The following is a 14,232-nucleotide window of genomic DNA, read 5'->3' on the forward strand; positions in this document are numbered from 1 at the left end:
TCCTCCTAGAGTTTATAGCCTATTAAATAAAACAAAAAATAAGCATTTAATCAGATAAATGCTAAGAAGAGCACAACACAAGTTTCTAGTAGGATAACCAAACTTGGTCTGGAAGGGTCAGAGAAAGCTTCCTGAGAAGGTGAAGCTTGTGTTAAGATTTGTAAGATAGGTAAAAATTTCCCAGCTCTCATCCTAAATGTCACCTCCTTGACAAGGCCTTCCTTGAGCAAACAATCTTGGGTAGCCTCGCAGTCATCGTCTTGCTTTATTTTCATCATAGTGTTGATCACTACCTAGTATTTTCTTACTGTATTTTTTCTTTGTTTATTTTCTGTCTCAGCATGGTAGAGGATCAATAAATATTTGGTAAAATACATGTGTTGAGGAGGTTGAAAGTTCCTTCCAAGAAGAGGGAAAAACATGTACAAAGGTCTTGAGGTAGAAAGGAGGTGAAAGCCAATTTTTTGGCTATAGCACAGACAGCAGAAAGAGTATCACCTGATAGGAGGAGAAATAGGCAGGGGCCAGACCATGCAAGATCTTGTAGGATCTATCCTGAGACCAATAGGTACCATGAAAAGGTTTAAAAGCAAAGGAATAGCATGTGAATTTTGCTTTTGAAAACTGCCTCCTAATTGTAGCAACAGAGTAGAGAGAATAGATTGGAATGAGATAAGGATGACTCTGAGTATACTGTAGGATTCTATGATAGGATGGGCCTTAATGATAATTTGGATTTGTATGGTAGTGGTGGAAATAGAGGTGTGCTTAATAAATAAAAATAGCGCAGATGATAAATCTTAAGACATTACTTAATCTGACTAGGTTTTGTCTCCCATGACCAAGGACCAAAAATGGAACCCCCTATTTAAAAATCTCTCTTTGCTAATGTACGCTAATGTAGTTGTAACATTATCATTTGACTTTAACAGAGTAATTTTACTGCTAGTAAGCAGGAACCTGAGAAAGTATTTACTATATCAAATTGGATATTCAGTAAGAGATTTTGTTATGACAAAGAAATAATTTTTTTGATAATCACTGGGAAAAAAAAGTTTTTTGTTGGTATTTATCAAAAAGGATTTTACCTCTTTATCTTCCACTTTTCATTTTGAGACATTCTGAAGTTACTTTTTAATAAGCTACATTTTTTAACATAATGGTAGTAGGGCAGGTTACTCTTCTATTTTTATGCAATGATTTGGGGTAAAATGCACTTTTTAGGTTCACAACATGTGATTATTTCTGGAAGCTCCTGATGTGTAATATGCTGATATGTTCCTAAGTGAAATACAATTTCAGGATGTCTCGCATGCTTCTCTAAAACTTGGAGCCTATACTCTCTAGCCAGGAATTAACAAAAATGAACAGTGATCTAAATTAGGTGTTGACAAACTTTTTCTTTAAGAGGCCAGATAGTAAATATTTTAGGCTTTGCAAGCCACATATGGTCTCTGTTGAATATTCTTTCATTTTTTACCACCTTTTAAAAAATGTAAAAATCATTCCTTAAGCTGTCTGTCCAGAAACACTGGGGAGCTAGTTGGCCTAAAGTTCCCAGACTCCTGATCTAAAGTCTGTAGAGATGCTGATATTGATTTATTACTGGGGAAATATAGGAACGTTGGTTTTCAAACTTATTATTTTTTTTAGCAGCATACCTGTTTTTCAGGTAAAATATTAAATGAAACCTTCAACTATAAAGTAGATAAAGTTAAAAAAGACAAACTATACTTTGTTGTTTGAACATATCATAGGTCCTCCCATGATACAATATGAATATCAGTGAGTACTGGACGAAGAATAATGAAGGTTTTTCTGTTATCACTGTGTCAGAATTGGGTGTTAATAAAAGATTTTGTTTGTTACATATTCTGTGACCTTTTAATAGCAAAGTCCTAGAAATATGAATACCATTTCAGAGGCCTGATTTTGGATTGTATTTCAAATACCTTTCAGGTCTTCTGTCTATTGAATATTTTATGAAGTGAAAGTGAAAGTCACTCACTTGTGTCCGACTCTTTGAGCCCCCTTGGACTATATAGTCCCTGGAATTCTTCAGGCCAGAATACTGGAGTAGGGAAGATCTCCAGGGGATCTTCCTAACCCAGGAATTGAACCCTGGTCTCCCACATTGCAGGCAGATTCTTTACCATGTGAGCCACAAGGGAAGCCCAAGAATACTGGAGTGGATTGCTTATCCCTTCTCCAGTGGATCGTCCCAACCCAGGAATTGAACTGGGGTCTCCTGCATTGCAGGGGATTTCTTTACCAACTGAGCTATCAGGGAAGCCATATTTTATGAAATCAGCATTTAAACATATAAGGAAATCTGACAACTATTTCTTGTAGTGTCCATGTTTGTAAATGCTGTTAAATTTGCATACATGAATTCATCTGAACTAGATTGATAGGATATCCTGAGATCTTTTAACCAAATAAGACAGATATTCAATGTTGCTTTTCATTTTTAATATTGATTTTATCACAGGGACATGATGATGAAGTATTTGTTTTGGAAGCACATCCATTTGATCAAAGGATCATACTTTCAGCAGGTCATGATGGGAACATTTTTGTTTGGGACCTTGACCGGGGGACCAAAATTCGGAATTATTTTAACATGGTAAGGGAAATCTATGCTTGTGAAAGTCGCTCAGTCGTGTCCGACTCTTTGCAACCCCATGTTCTATACAGTCCATGGAATTCTCCAGGCCAGAATACTGGAGTGGGTAGCCTTTCCCTTTCTCCAGGGGATCTTCCCAACCTAAGGATCAAACCTGGGTCTCCCGCATTGCAGGCAGATTCTTTACCAGTTAAGCTACAAGGGAAGCCCAATCTATGCTTAGTTAATAAAAAAGCAGACTATGATAATTTGGTAATTAAAGTATAGTTAGTGCCAAGGAACCTCTTGCCCTCTGTTTAAATCCATATAATAATTTAGAGAATGACTCAAGATCTGAGAGTAAGGCCAATTGAGAACTACGCCTTTCAGGGTGTCTCTGTTTTGTGGTGTTAACATTTTCCAAATTCTGTTTCCCAGCTCTTAATTCTAGAAACTCAAATTGAATAAGCATTTGGATTTAACACTAAACAAAATTACAAAAAAGTTAATGTTTAAACTATAATCCTAATGAATGAATCACAACAGTGACTGTATTGTATCTGTCTCTGATAAATCCTGTATAGCTTAGTTAGTAATCAGGAAGTTGTTTGGCACACATGGAATTGGAGATGTGGATACTCCTAAAATATATTTTGTACAAACAATGGAAAAATATGTTGAAGTATCTCTTCTCCCAGTTGAACACCCTCCTCTGGTGATGAGAATACTCATATTTCCCATATTTATTGCTCCTTTCTGAAAAATAGTTCTGACTAAATATTTCTAAATTGTTGGCCTTTGAGCTCCCTTTTATAGGCTTTATACAGATTCAGAGTGTTAATAACAACTCTTTGTCTTTTGTCAGTGAGATTAATTTGTGTGCTTTAATTTTAGGATGTTTTTTTTTTTAAAGTTTGATTTGCAATTTAAATATGAAGATAATATCTTGACTTTCCTGAAATAGCACCTTTGTCAATTTGGTTGTGTTTAGGTCTTTTTTATTTTCCTCAGTCATTCATGCAGTCCTTCTTCAGTTACGGCATTGCTAGTAATGTTTGATATGATGCATTTCATATTGAATCTCCCTAATTTGTTTCAGAGCTTTACTATTACAGTAGGATTCTGGCTACAGAAGTCAGAGAGTACACTGGAATGTTGATGTATCACAGAATCCACGATATTACCAAGTAGAAGCTATTGACTATTTATTATTTGAAAATTACCTCCTAAGGTGACTTAAAGTGACTTCTAAATTTCAGATTGAAGGCCAAGGCCATGGTGCAGTGTTTGACTGTAAATTCTCACCAGATGGAAATCATTTTGCCTGCACTGATTCACATGGGCATTTGCTGCTTTTTGGATTTGGATGCAGTAAATACTATGAAAAGGTTAGTATACTTAATTGTTGTTAAGATTGTGATTTTTGATAGTATCATTCATACATCTTATTTGAAGCTTTATGGTTAATAAAGGTCAGTATGTTTCAGTAGATATAAAATAACAAAGTCTTTTTTTTTTTTGTAAAATTTTTCATCACTGCTAGAATATAAGGCTTGGCAGTTCAAATTACTATTAAGATATAGAGTGATGTGGATATAAAAATTCATTGGAAAACACTCTTGCTTAGTACATATTCTTTCTCTGTACTACCTTTTAGGTGTAACAAGAGAATAACTTGACCAGGTTACATCCTTTACTTATCCTACATTAGGAATAAACAGCTCGTTGCTGAATGTTTATTTTACCTATTATTGATCTTGTTAAAATACTTTGGAAGCTAATTTAATTGGTTTCTTTTATTTTATTAGCTGTGAGTTTAGGATAGATGATAGAATCTTGGAGTTGGAAAAAAACTAGAATCTTTGAGTTCATCTCGATACTTAATCACCTTTGTCTTTCATGCATTGATATTTACCTGTCTCACCATTTATATTATACTCCGTCTATTCTTGTTTGAATAAAAACAAGCAAGAAAAATAGTTATTAAAGTTTGTATTTTTTTTTCTTTACTTTATAATATTGTATTGGTTTTGCCATACATCAACATGAATTTGCCACGGATGTACATGTGTTCCCTATCCTGAACCCTCCCCCACCTCCATCCCCGTACCATCCCTCTGGGTCATCCCAGTGCACCAGCCCCAAGCATCCAGTATCATGCATCAAACCTGGACTGGTGATTCATTTCATATATGATATTATACATGTTTCAATGCCATTCTCCCAAATCATCCCACTCTCTCCATCTCCCACAGAGTCCAAAAGACTGTTCTATACATCTGTGTCTCTTTTGCTGTCTCGCATACAGGGTTATTGTTACCATCTTTCTAAATTCCATATATATGTGTTAATATACCGTATTGGTGTTTTTCTTTCTGGCTTACTTCACTCTGTATAATAGGCTCCAGTTTAATCCACCTCATTAGAACTGATTCAAATGTATTCTTTTTAATAGCTGAGTAATACTCTATTGTGTATATGTACCACAGCTTTCTTATCCATTCATCTGTTGTGGACATCTAGGTTGCTTCCATGGTCCTGGCTATTATAAACAGTGCTGCGATGAACATTGGGGGTACACATGTCTCTTTCCCTTCTGGTTTCCTCAGTGTGTATGCAAGGCAGTTCTATTTCCAGTTTTTAAAGGAATCTCCACACTGTTCTCCATAGTGGCTGTACTAGTTTGCATTCCCACCAACAGTGTAAGAGGGTTCCCTTTTCTCCACACCCTCTCCAGCTTTTATTGCTTGTAGACTTTTGGATAAAAGCAGCCATTCTGCCTGGCATGAAATGGTACCTCATTGTGGTTTTGATTTGCATTTCTCTGATAATGAATGATGTTGAACATCTTTTCATGTGTTTGTTAGCCATCTGTATGTCTTTGGAGAAATGTCTGTTTGGTTCTTTGGCCCATTTTTTGATTGGGTCATTTATTTTTCTGGAGTTGAGCTGTAGGAGTTGCTTGTATATTTTTGAGATTAGTTCTTTGTCAGTTTTTTGCAACTTAAAAATACGTAACTTTATCTACTACGTTATTGTTTTGCTTCCTCTTATCCTAATTGGAGAAATATGATAGGGAAGGGCCAGAAAATAATATATATTATAGGGTTTTGTGGAGAAAAATAGGATTATGATCTAGGTGATTCACTTCTACCTAGGGAGAACACATGACAATAGAGGAGTATATAGATAATGCAAAAATTGTCTGATTTGAAAAACAAACATGTTCTAGGAATGAAAATAAATGCTTGTTAATAAATTTCCTGTGCACATTAAATACTAAAAGTCTATCATATAGATTCCAGATCAGATGTTCTTCCATACTGATTATCGACCTCTTATCCGGGATGCCAACAACTATGTATTGGATGAACAAACCCAACAAGCTCCTCATCTCATGCCTCCACCATTCTTGGTGGATGTTGATGGAAATCCTCATCCCACAAAATTTCAAAGACTGGTACCAGGACGGGAAAATTGTAAAGATGAACAACTTATACCACAGCTGGGATATGTGGCTAATGGTATGTTATCAACAAAATTAAATTTAAAATGTTTTGTAAAGTGTTAAACTTACTCTTCTCTCCATAATATATCCCCATGATAAACTATGTAGTAGGTTATAATATATTTTACCTGAAAGTGAAAAGTGTTAGTCGCTCAGTCATGTCCAGCTCTCTGTGACCCCATGGACTATTGCCCACCAGGCTCCGCTGTCTATGGAATTTTCCAGGCAAGAATACTGGAGTGGGTTGCCATTCCCTTCTCCAGGGGATCTTCCCAACCTGGGTTTTGCAGGCAGATTTTTTACATCTGAGCCACCAGGGAAGCCCTATATTTTATCTGATACCTTATTAATTTTCAGTGGCATAGAACTTTTTTATCTTACTAATGTACTTTTTTACATTGTTTATCTCATCTGGACACAGATAAATGGATTAGGGCAAACACTAAGAGTACAATGAAGCAGAGAATGTATTGACCTGCTTCCTTAAAAACCTGAACATGTGTATAATCCTGATGCTTTTAGAATTGACTTCTAGTGATAATTTAAGCTGGTTTAAAACTCAACATTCAAAAAACTAAGATCATGGCATATGGTCCCATCACTTCATGGCAAATAAATGGGGAAACAAAGGAAACAGTGACAGACTTTATTTTCCTGGGCTCCAAAATCGCTGCAGACAGGAACTGCAGCTGTGAAATGAAAAGATGCTTGCTCCTTGGAAGGAAAGCTATGACAAACGTAGAAAGCACATTAAAAAGCAGAGACATTACTTTGCCTACAAAGGTCTGTATAGTCAAAGCTATGGTTTTTCCAGTAGTCATGTATGGATGTGAGAGTTGGACCATAAAAGAAGACCAAGTGCTGAAGAATTGATGCTTTTGAACTGTGGTGTTGGAGAAGACTCTTGAGGGTCCCTTGGACTGTAAGGAGATCAAACCATTCAATTCTAAAGGAAATCAGTCCTGAATGTTCATTGGAAGGACTGATGCTGAAGCTCCAATACTTTGGCCATCTGATGTGAAGAACCAACTCATCAGAAAAAAACCCTGATGCTGGGAAAGTTTGAGGGCAGGAGGAGAAGAGGGTGACAGAAGATGAGGTGGTTCGATGGCATCACTGACTCAATCGACATGAATTTGAGCAAACTCCAGGAGATGGTGAAGGACAGGGAAGTCTATGCTTCCTGCAGTCCATGTGGGTGCAATCTATGGATTTGCAAAGAGTCAGACACGACTGAGTGACTGAACCACGAAAGTGATGATTAAATTTACTAACTTTAATGTGTCAAGCTTTTATAATTGGTGAAATTCTACTGCTCTTACTATTGGTATTTTAATTTGAGAGTACATAGTTAATGGACTGAAGAAGAGGAAATTTAAAGAACTATAAACTGGAAGGTGGCTGTTTACCCACCACCCTCATGTTTGAAATATAAGGAATTATTGAGTGTTCGGGAGGAGAATGCTAAGTGTTTAAATAACAATAGTATTGGAGGATATTGCCGACGCAGTGATGAGTGTGATGCATGATGGGAGCATAGTAGAAAAAGACATTAAAAAACAACTCTTTTGGTTAACATGCTTCCCTTAGGTATACTGCCTCCATCCCACCCTGACACCAGAATATCTTCATATGTTAGTTTGTTACTTGTAGGTTTTCTTCCAAGTATGAGGCAATGAGTTATTTATTTGCAAATGGAATTTTATCTCCTTACTTACAAATTAAGATGATCTTTATAGAATGAAATGTTACATATCCTTTTTATATTCTCTCATAAAGATTTGTAGAGCAATGAAATGGTGTTAAACATGATAATAGTTACTTTGTTGATGTCATATTTAATTAAACAAGGGGGAAATGTATGAATATTAAATAGGAGGTAGAGCTGAAAACATATGAATTAAAAAATCTATACTTTATCATATTTTGTTTCCTGTAAGATCTGATCACTTGGCTACTCTTAACAGATACCATTTACTCTGACTAGAAGACAAGATGAAAAACAGGTCTAAGATATAGTTAAGAAAGAAAAAGATAATAGAAATAAATAAAATTTTTGTTCGGACGTAATAATTGAATTTCATTATAAGAAATAATTTTTATATTCAAATGTATGAAAAGTGAAAGTGAATGTTGTTTAGTCATGTCTGACTCTTTGCGACCCCATACAGTCCATGGAATTCTCCAGGCCAGAATACTGGAGTGGGTAAGCCTTTTCCTTCTCCAGGGGATCTTCCCAACCCAGGGATGGAACCCGGGTCTCCCGAATTGCAGGCGGATGCTATACCAGTTGAGCCACACAGGAAGCCCAAAAATACTGGAGTGGGTAGCCTATCCCTTCTCCGGGGAATCTTCCCGACCCAGGAATCGAACCGGGGCCTCCTGCATTGCAGGCGGATTCTTTACCAACTGAGCTATCAGGGAAGCCCTCACATCTGTCTATTGAGATGTTATCAAAAGAGACAATATTATAAAGACCGTAATTTTGATTTCTTTCAGAAAGGAAGTTTTCATGAAAGATGCAAAGCATTTTCGGTATTTGCAGTTGAACTTATTAAAACCTTACTCAAATATTTACTCCTAACTTTTAGCTTCAGAGGAGCCTGATGGGCTTCAGTCCATAGGATCACAAAGAGTCAGACATGACTGGGCAAATGAGCACACACACAACTTTTAGCTTTGAATATTCCACAGAGAAAGTTCATTCTTAATAATTTAATCACTTTTTTTTTCTGTAAGATGAGAAGGTCCTCATCAAAATGCCTGACATTGGGGACATTGGTTAAGTTAAACACACAAGATGACGTACTTAAACATTCTTTAAAATATTTTGTTTGCTATATGCTTTATTTTCATCTTAATACTTTAAAAATTATTTGTCTAGCAACTTATAGATTGACCTTGATTTTACTCTACTTATGGTATACAACAATGTAAATAATTTTGTGGCTTTATATCTTTGGTTTGATTTAGGTGACGGTGAAGTAGTAGAACAGGTAATTGGGCAACAAACCAATGATCAAGATGAGAGCATTCTTGATGGAATAATCAGGGAGTTACAAAGAGAACAAGATCTGAGGCTAATTAATGAAGGAGATGCTCCACATTTTCCAATTAATAGATCATATTCTTCTAATGGTGGTAAGTATGTATATATTTGTGAAAGATATGATGAATGTACTTTATTTTATCTGTACCAAATAATTACACATGAGGAACATTTTAGGTTTTTAAATAAAAGCAACATTTTGTTAAAGTTTTGATATCAGATACACCAAAGTGCCATGATCTCATTATCATTTGGGAGTAAAGTAATTTAGCATGTTCTGAAGCAGATCAGCCCTGGGTGTTCTTTGGAAGGAATGATGCTAAAGCTGAAGCTCCAGTACTTTGGCCACCTCATGCGAAGAGCTGACTCATTGGAAAAGACTCAGATGTTGGGAGGGATTGGGGGCAAGAGGAAAAGGGTACGACAGAGGATGAGATGGCTGGATGGCATCACCAACTTGATGGACATGAGTTTGAGTGAACTCCAGAAGTTAGTGATGGACAGGGAGGCCTGGCGTGCTGTGATTCATGGAGTTGCAAAGAGTCGGACACGACTGAGCAATTGAACTGAACTGAACTGAAGGAATACAGACCGTGTATTTTAATATACTATTTTCTTTTAACTTAGTAATATATTTGCAGTCTTGTTCTAATAAGCAAGGTGCTATAACAAATCCAGTCCCTTCTGGGGAACCAACCTATAAAGTTTTAAAAATTAAAATCACTTTAAATTTAAAAATTACTTTCAGAAATATTTGCCCTCATTTATTGAAAAAGTGGGCTTCCCTGGTGGCTCAGACGGTAGAGATCAAAACAGCAACATATTATCTGTCTCTCTTGAGTTTACAAAAACACTGGCAGACAACAAGCCCTCTTCTTAGGGAATACAGTTTCTTAATCAACTCTCACAAGTTTGATCTCATAGTATCACTCTAATCTATTGTAGGTCTTCCTTGACTTTACATGAAATGTGTTTATGCATCTGAGTTTTATATAATCTTAGGCTATGTTAGTTTTACTTTTGTTAAGAACTGTTCAACTTTAAAAATGTATCCTCTTCCCTGGAGAAGGGAAAGGCTACCCACTCCAGTATTCTGGCCTGGAGAATTTCATGGACTGTATAGTCCATGGGATCGCAAAGAGTCCGACATGACTGAGCAACTTTCACTTTCACTTTAAAAAAAAATAAAAAATAAAAATGTATCCTCTTATGGGATTTTGGCACATGTTTCTTTTTATGTTTACATAATTGTGGTCATTGATTTGGGTAGTGTAGCGTTTTGGAGTCCACAGAAATGCGATATAAATTTGAGGTGATTCACAGGGTCTTTTACTCACTTTCTGATTTGTTTAGTATCCCATAAAATTAAAATAAAAATATTATTTGTTCATGTAATTTGGAGCACCTATCTCATATAACTTTCCTTAACCTGGAATAAGATAAGACATGGACTGATGATCCTATATGTCCAAGCCTTTTGTTCCTAAGACATAAAACTTTCTTAGAACCCTGATTTAGAGTTCAGTAACTTCATTACTAGGTTTGCATGAATAGATTTGACTGCTGTTAAGCAAAGAGATTTCATTGTCTTCTCTTTGCAGTGTTCATTTGTTTTGAGTTTTTTGTGATGCATAGTTTAACAGTTTAGTGTTTCAGTTTCCATTTTTGTTTTATTTGCAAATAGAACAAAATAATCTGAAACTTTTGTGGAGGATTAAAAAGAAAAGTAACATTTCTATTACTTATTTCCTTTTTCTTTCCTTCCTTATCAATTTTGAAACTGAAATTTTGATAGTTTAAATTTTTTTATAATTTTATTTTTTATTTTATTGTTTTATTTTAAAATCTTTGCCTGCCCTGGATCTTCATTGCTGCATGAGGGCTTTTCTCTAGTTGCAGCAAGCAGGGTCTCCTACTCATTGCAGTGCACGGACTTCTCATTGCAGTGGATTCTCTTTGTTGCAGAACACAGCCTCTAGGTGTGCAGGCTTCAGTAGTTGCCACGTGTGGGCTCAGTAGCGGTTATGGGCTGTAGAGCATAGACTCAGTAGTTGTGCACAGTTTCTCATTTTTCCTTCAGCTATTTTTTTAATAAATGATATTTATGTTATTTATTTATTTATTTTTGGCTGCACTAAGTCTTCATTGCTTTGCTTGAGTTTTCTCTAGTTGCATCGAGTAGGGGCTACTCTTTGTTGCAGTGTTTAGGCTTCTCATTGCTATGGCTTCTCTTGATGCAGAGCATGGACTTTAGGCACAAGGGTTTCAGTAAAACTGTGGCCCACAGGCTCAGTAGTCATGGCTTATGGGCTTAGTTGTTCCACAGCATATGGAATCTTCTGGTACCAGGGATAGAACCCATGTCCCCTACATTTGCAGGCTAATTCCCAAACACTGGACCACACAGGAAGTCCTATAATTATTTTCTTCTATTTTTGAAAAGTTTATTGGGGTTTTATTCAGAAACCTTTTAATGGACTAAAGGTAGAATTTAGATTAAAAAGCTGCTTTCTGAACTAGTACTAATAACATGTATAAATCTACCAAATACATTAAATACAGTTTTTGTATTTACTGAGCATTTAGTAGATGACAGATGTGAAAGTACTTTGAAAAAAATTAAAAGAGCTATAGAGACAATAAACTTTTTTTTTTTTTTTGCCTGTATTCCAGGGAGGGTATGAAAAGAGACAATAAACATTTATTGAGTACCTGCTTTATAAGACTATAAAGACCATAAAGGGGATACAGAAAATATATTAAAGGAACAGCAATATTGTCTAGCAGTATTATCTTTGAATCTCTTATTTTATTTAGAGCTCTGATCTGGAAAAGTTTGGTATTTTTCTTTGCTCAGAGCATGGAGCATTCCTTTGTTTTTGTTTTAGCTCTGAGAAATCCAGATATGGACATATCTGCTCCCCCAAATATTGGACTGCGACGTAGTGGTCAGATTGAAGGTGTCCGACAAATGCATAACAATGCTCCTAGAAGCCAGATGGCCACTGAACGAGATCTCATGGCATGGAGCAGAAGAGTGGTAGTCAATGAACTAAATAATGGGGTTAGTAGGTGAGTCAATATGGTAACATTCATAAGAACATTGAGAGTTTTCTTTTTTAGTAAATAAATTAAAATGTACTATGTTAGGCTAATAACTAAGAATTTTTTTTTTAATTTAGCTGAGTCATGCATTATTTTTTCCACATTATTCCATTCGTTCATTCCATAACAACTATTTAAAGATTATCTTAAATTTTCTTAGCTTGTTACTAAATGGGTTGGGGAATAATGAAAAGTGAAAAACATGATCTCTGTCTTCTTTGAGTTTATAGTCTAGGTTAGAAGATAAGAATAAAATATTATTAAGTAAGAACATGAAGCCATATGTGAGTAATATGTCAATGATACATGGACCCAAAAATTCAACAGTGGTTCTGAGGAAACTCAAAATTGGAACAGTTTGGGAGTGCAGTACAGATATATAGTAGAGCCCAGTGCATAGTGTATTTTTAGAAATATATTTAAGTAGACTTCTTTGGATGAAATGATTTCATTAGGATGAATTTCAAACTTGGAATCCCTATCTTTATCTGTAAACCTTAACATTTACTATAATATTGACTTCAAATAATGCACAACAACTGAAAATATATTTGGAAAAGAGAAAGCACATTGACAGAGGACCTATAAAATCCATTTAAATCATGATATCTTCCCAGTAGACGTTTTCACAAGCTGAGCCAACAAGTAGCAAAATTAATTTGGTTTCACCTTAATATTTCTTTAACAGTAATAAGAAAAAGGGAGACATGGCTAATTTATGAACTGAATGCTACCCCCTGGCAGTACAACAATTTAATGTAATTCTCTGCTCAAAGTGTTAAAAGTAGAATTGAAAGCAGGGACTCAGATATTTGTATGCCAATATTTATTTAGCATTATTCATAATACCTGAATGGTAGAAACGATTCAAATGTAAGTCAATAGATGAATAGATAAATAAAATGTGATAGATCTGATACAGTGCCTGAAGTACTATGGTTAGAGGTTTGTAACATTGTACAGGAGGTGGTGATCAAAACCATCCACAAGAAAAAGAAATGCAACAAGGCAAAATGGTTGTCTGAGGAGTCATTAACATACAACTGAGAAAAGAGACCCGAAAGGCAAAGGAGGAAAGGAAAGATATACCCAACTGATTGTAGTTCCAGAAAATAGCAAGGAGAGGTAAGAAAGACTTCCTAAGTGATCAATGCAAAGAAATAGAGAAAAACAATAGAATGGGACAGACTAGAGATCTCTTCAAGAAAATTAGAGATACCAAAGGAACATTTCATGCAAAGATGGCACAATAAAGGACAGAAACAGTATGGACCTAACAGAAGCAGAAGATATTAAGAAGAGGTGGCAAGATTACACAGAAAAACTATACAAAAAGATCTTAATGACCCATATAACCACAATGGTGTGATCACACCTAGAGCCAGACATCTTGGAGTGTGAAGTCAAGTGGGCCTTAGGAAGCATCACTACAGACAAAGCTAGTGGAGGTGATGGAATTCCAGTTGAGCTATTTCAAATCCAAATGTTGTTAAAGTGCTGCACTCAATATGCCAGCAAATTTGGAAAACTCAGCAGTGGCCACGAAAAGTTCAGTTTGCATTCCAATTCCGAAGAAGGGCAGTGCCAAAGAATGTTCACACTACCACACAACTGCACTCATTTCACATGCTAGCAAAGTAATGCTCAAAATTCTCCAAGCTAGGTTTCAACAGTACGTGAACTGAGAACTTCCAGATGTTCAAGCTGGATTTAGAAAAGGCAGAGGAATCAGAGATCAGATTACCAACATCCATTGGATCATAGAAAAAGCAAGAGATTTCCAGAAAAAACACCTACTTCGCTTCTTTGACTACGCCAAAGCCTTGACTGTGTGGATCACAGCAAGCTGTGGAAAATTCTTGAAGAGATGGGAATACCAGACCACCTTACCTGCCTCCTATGAAACCTGTAAGCAGGTCAAGAAGCAACAGTTAGATCCAAATATGAAACAACGGAATGGTTTAA

The 14,232-nt window shown here is 35.9% G+C and overlaps 1 protein-coding gene across 6 annotated transcripts in view; it reads left to right on the top strand.

The window, feature by feature from the left end:
* Window positions 1-14,232, top strand: part of BRWD3 (bromodomain and WD repeat domain containing 3) — a 163,605-nt gene that overhangs the window by 90,222 nt on the left and 59,151 nt on the right. For 5 of the 6 annotated variants that reach the window (XM_055564905.1, XM_055564906.1, XM_055564901.1 and 2 more), the window contains 5 exons: window positions 2,492-2,626; window positions 3,865-3,993; window positions 5,904-6,129; window positions 9,087-9,254; window positions 12,051-12,234. In XM_055564905.1, the coding sequence (XP_055420880.1) occupies window positions 2,492-2,626; window positions 3,865-3,993; window positions 5,904-6,129; window positions 9,087-9,254; window positions 12,051-12,234 (842 nt within the window). The remainder of the gene's footprint in view (window positions 1-2,491; window positions 2,627-3,864; window positions 3,994-5,903; window positions 6,130-9,086; window positions 9,255-12,050; window positions 12,235-14,232) is intronic. The other variant, XM_055564902.1, reaches the window with a different exon arrangement.

Source organism: Bubalus kerabau, chromosome X (genome assembly GCF_029407905.1).
Source record: "Bubalus kerabau isolate K-KA32 ecotype Philippines breed swamp buffalo chromosome X, PCC_UOA_SB_1v2, whole genome shotgun sequence".
Taxonomy (NCBI): Eukaryota; Metazoa; Chordata; class Mammalia; order Artiodactyla; family Bovidae; genus Bubalus; species Bubalus kerabau.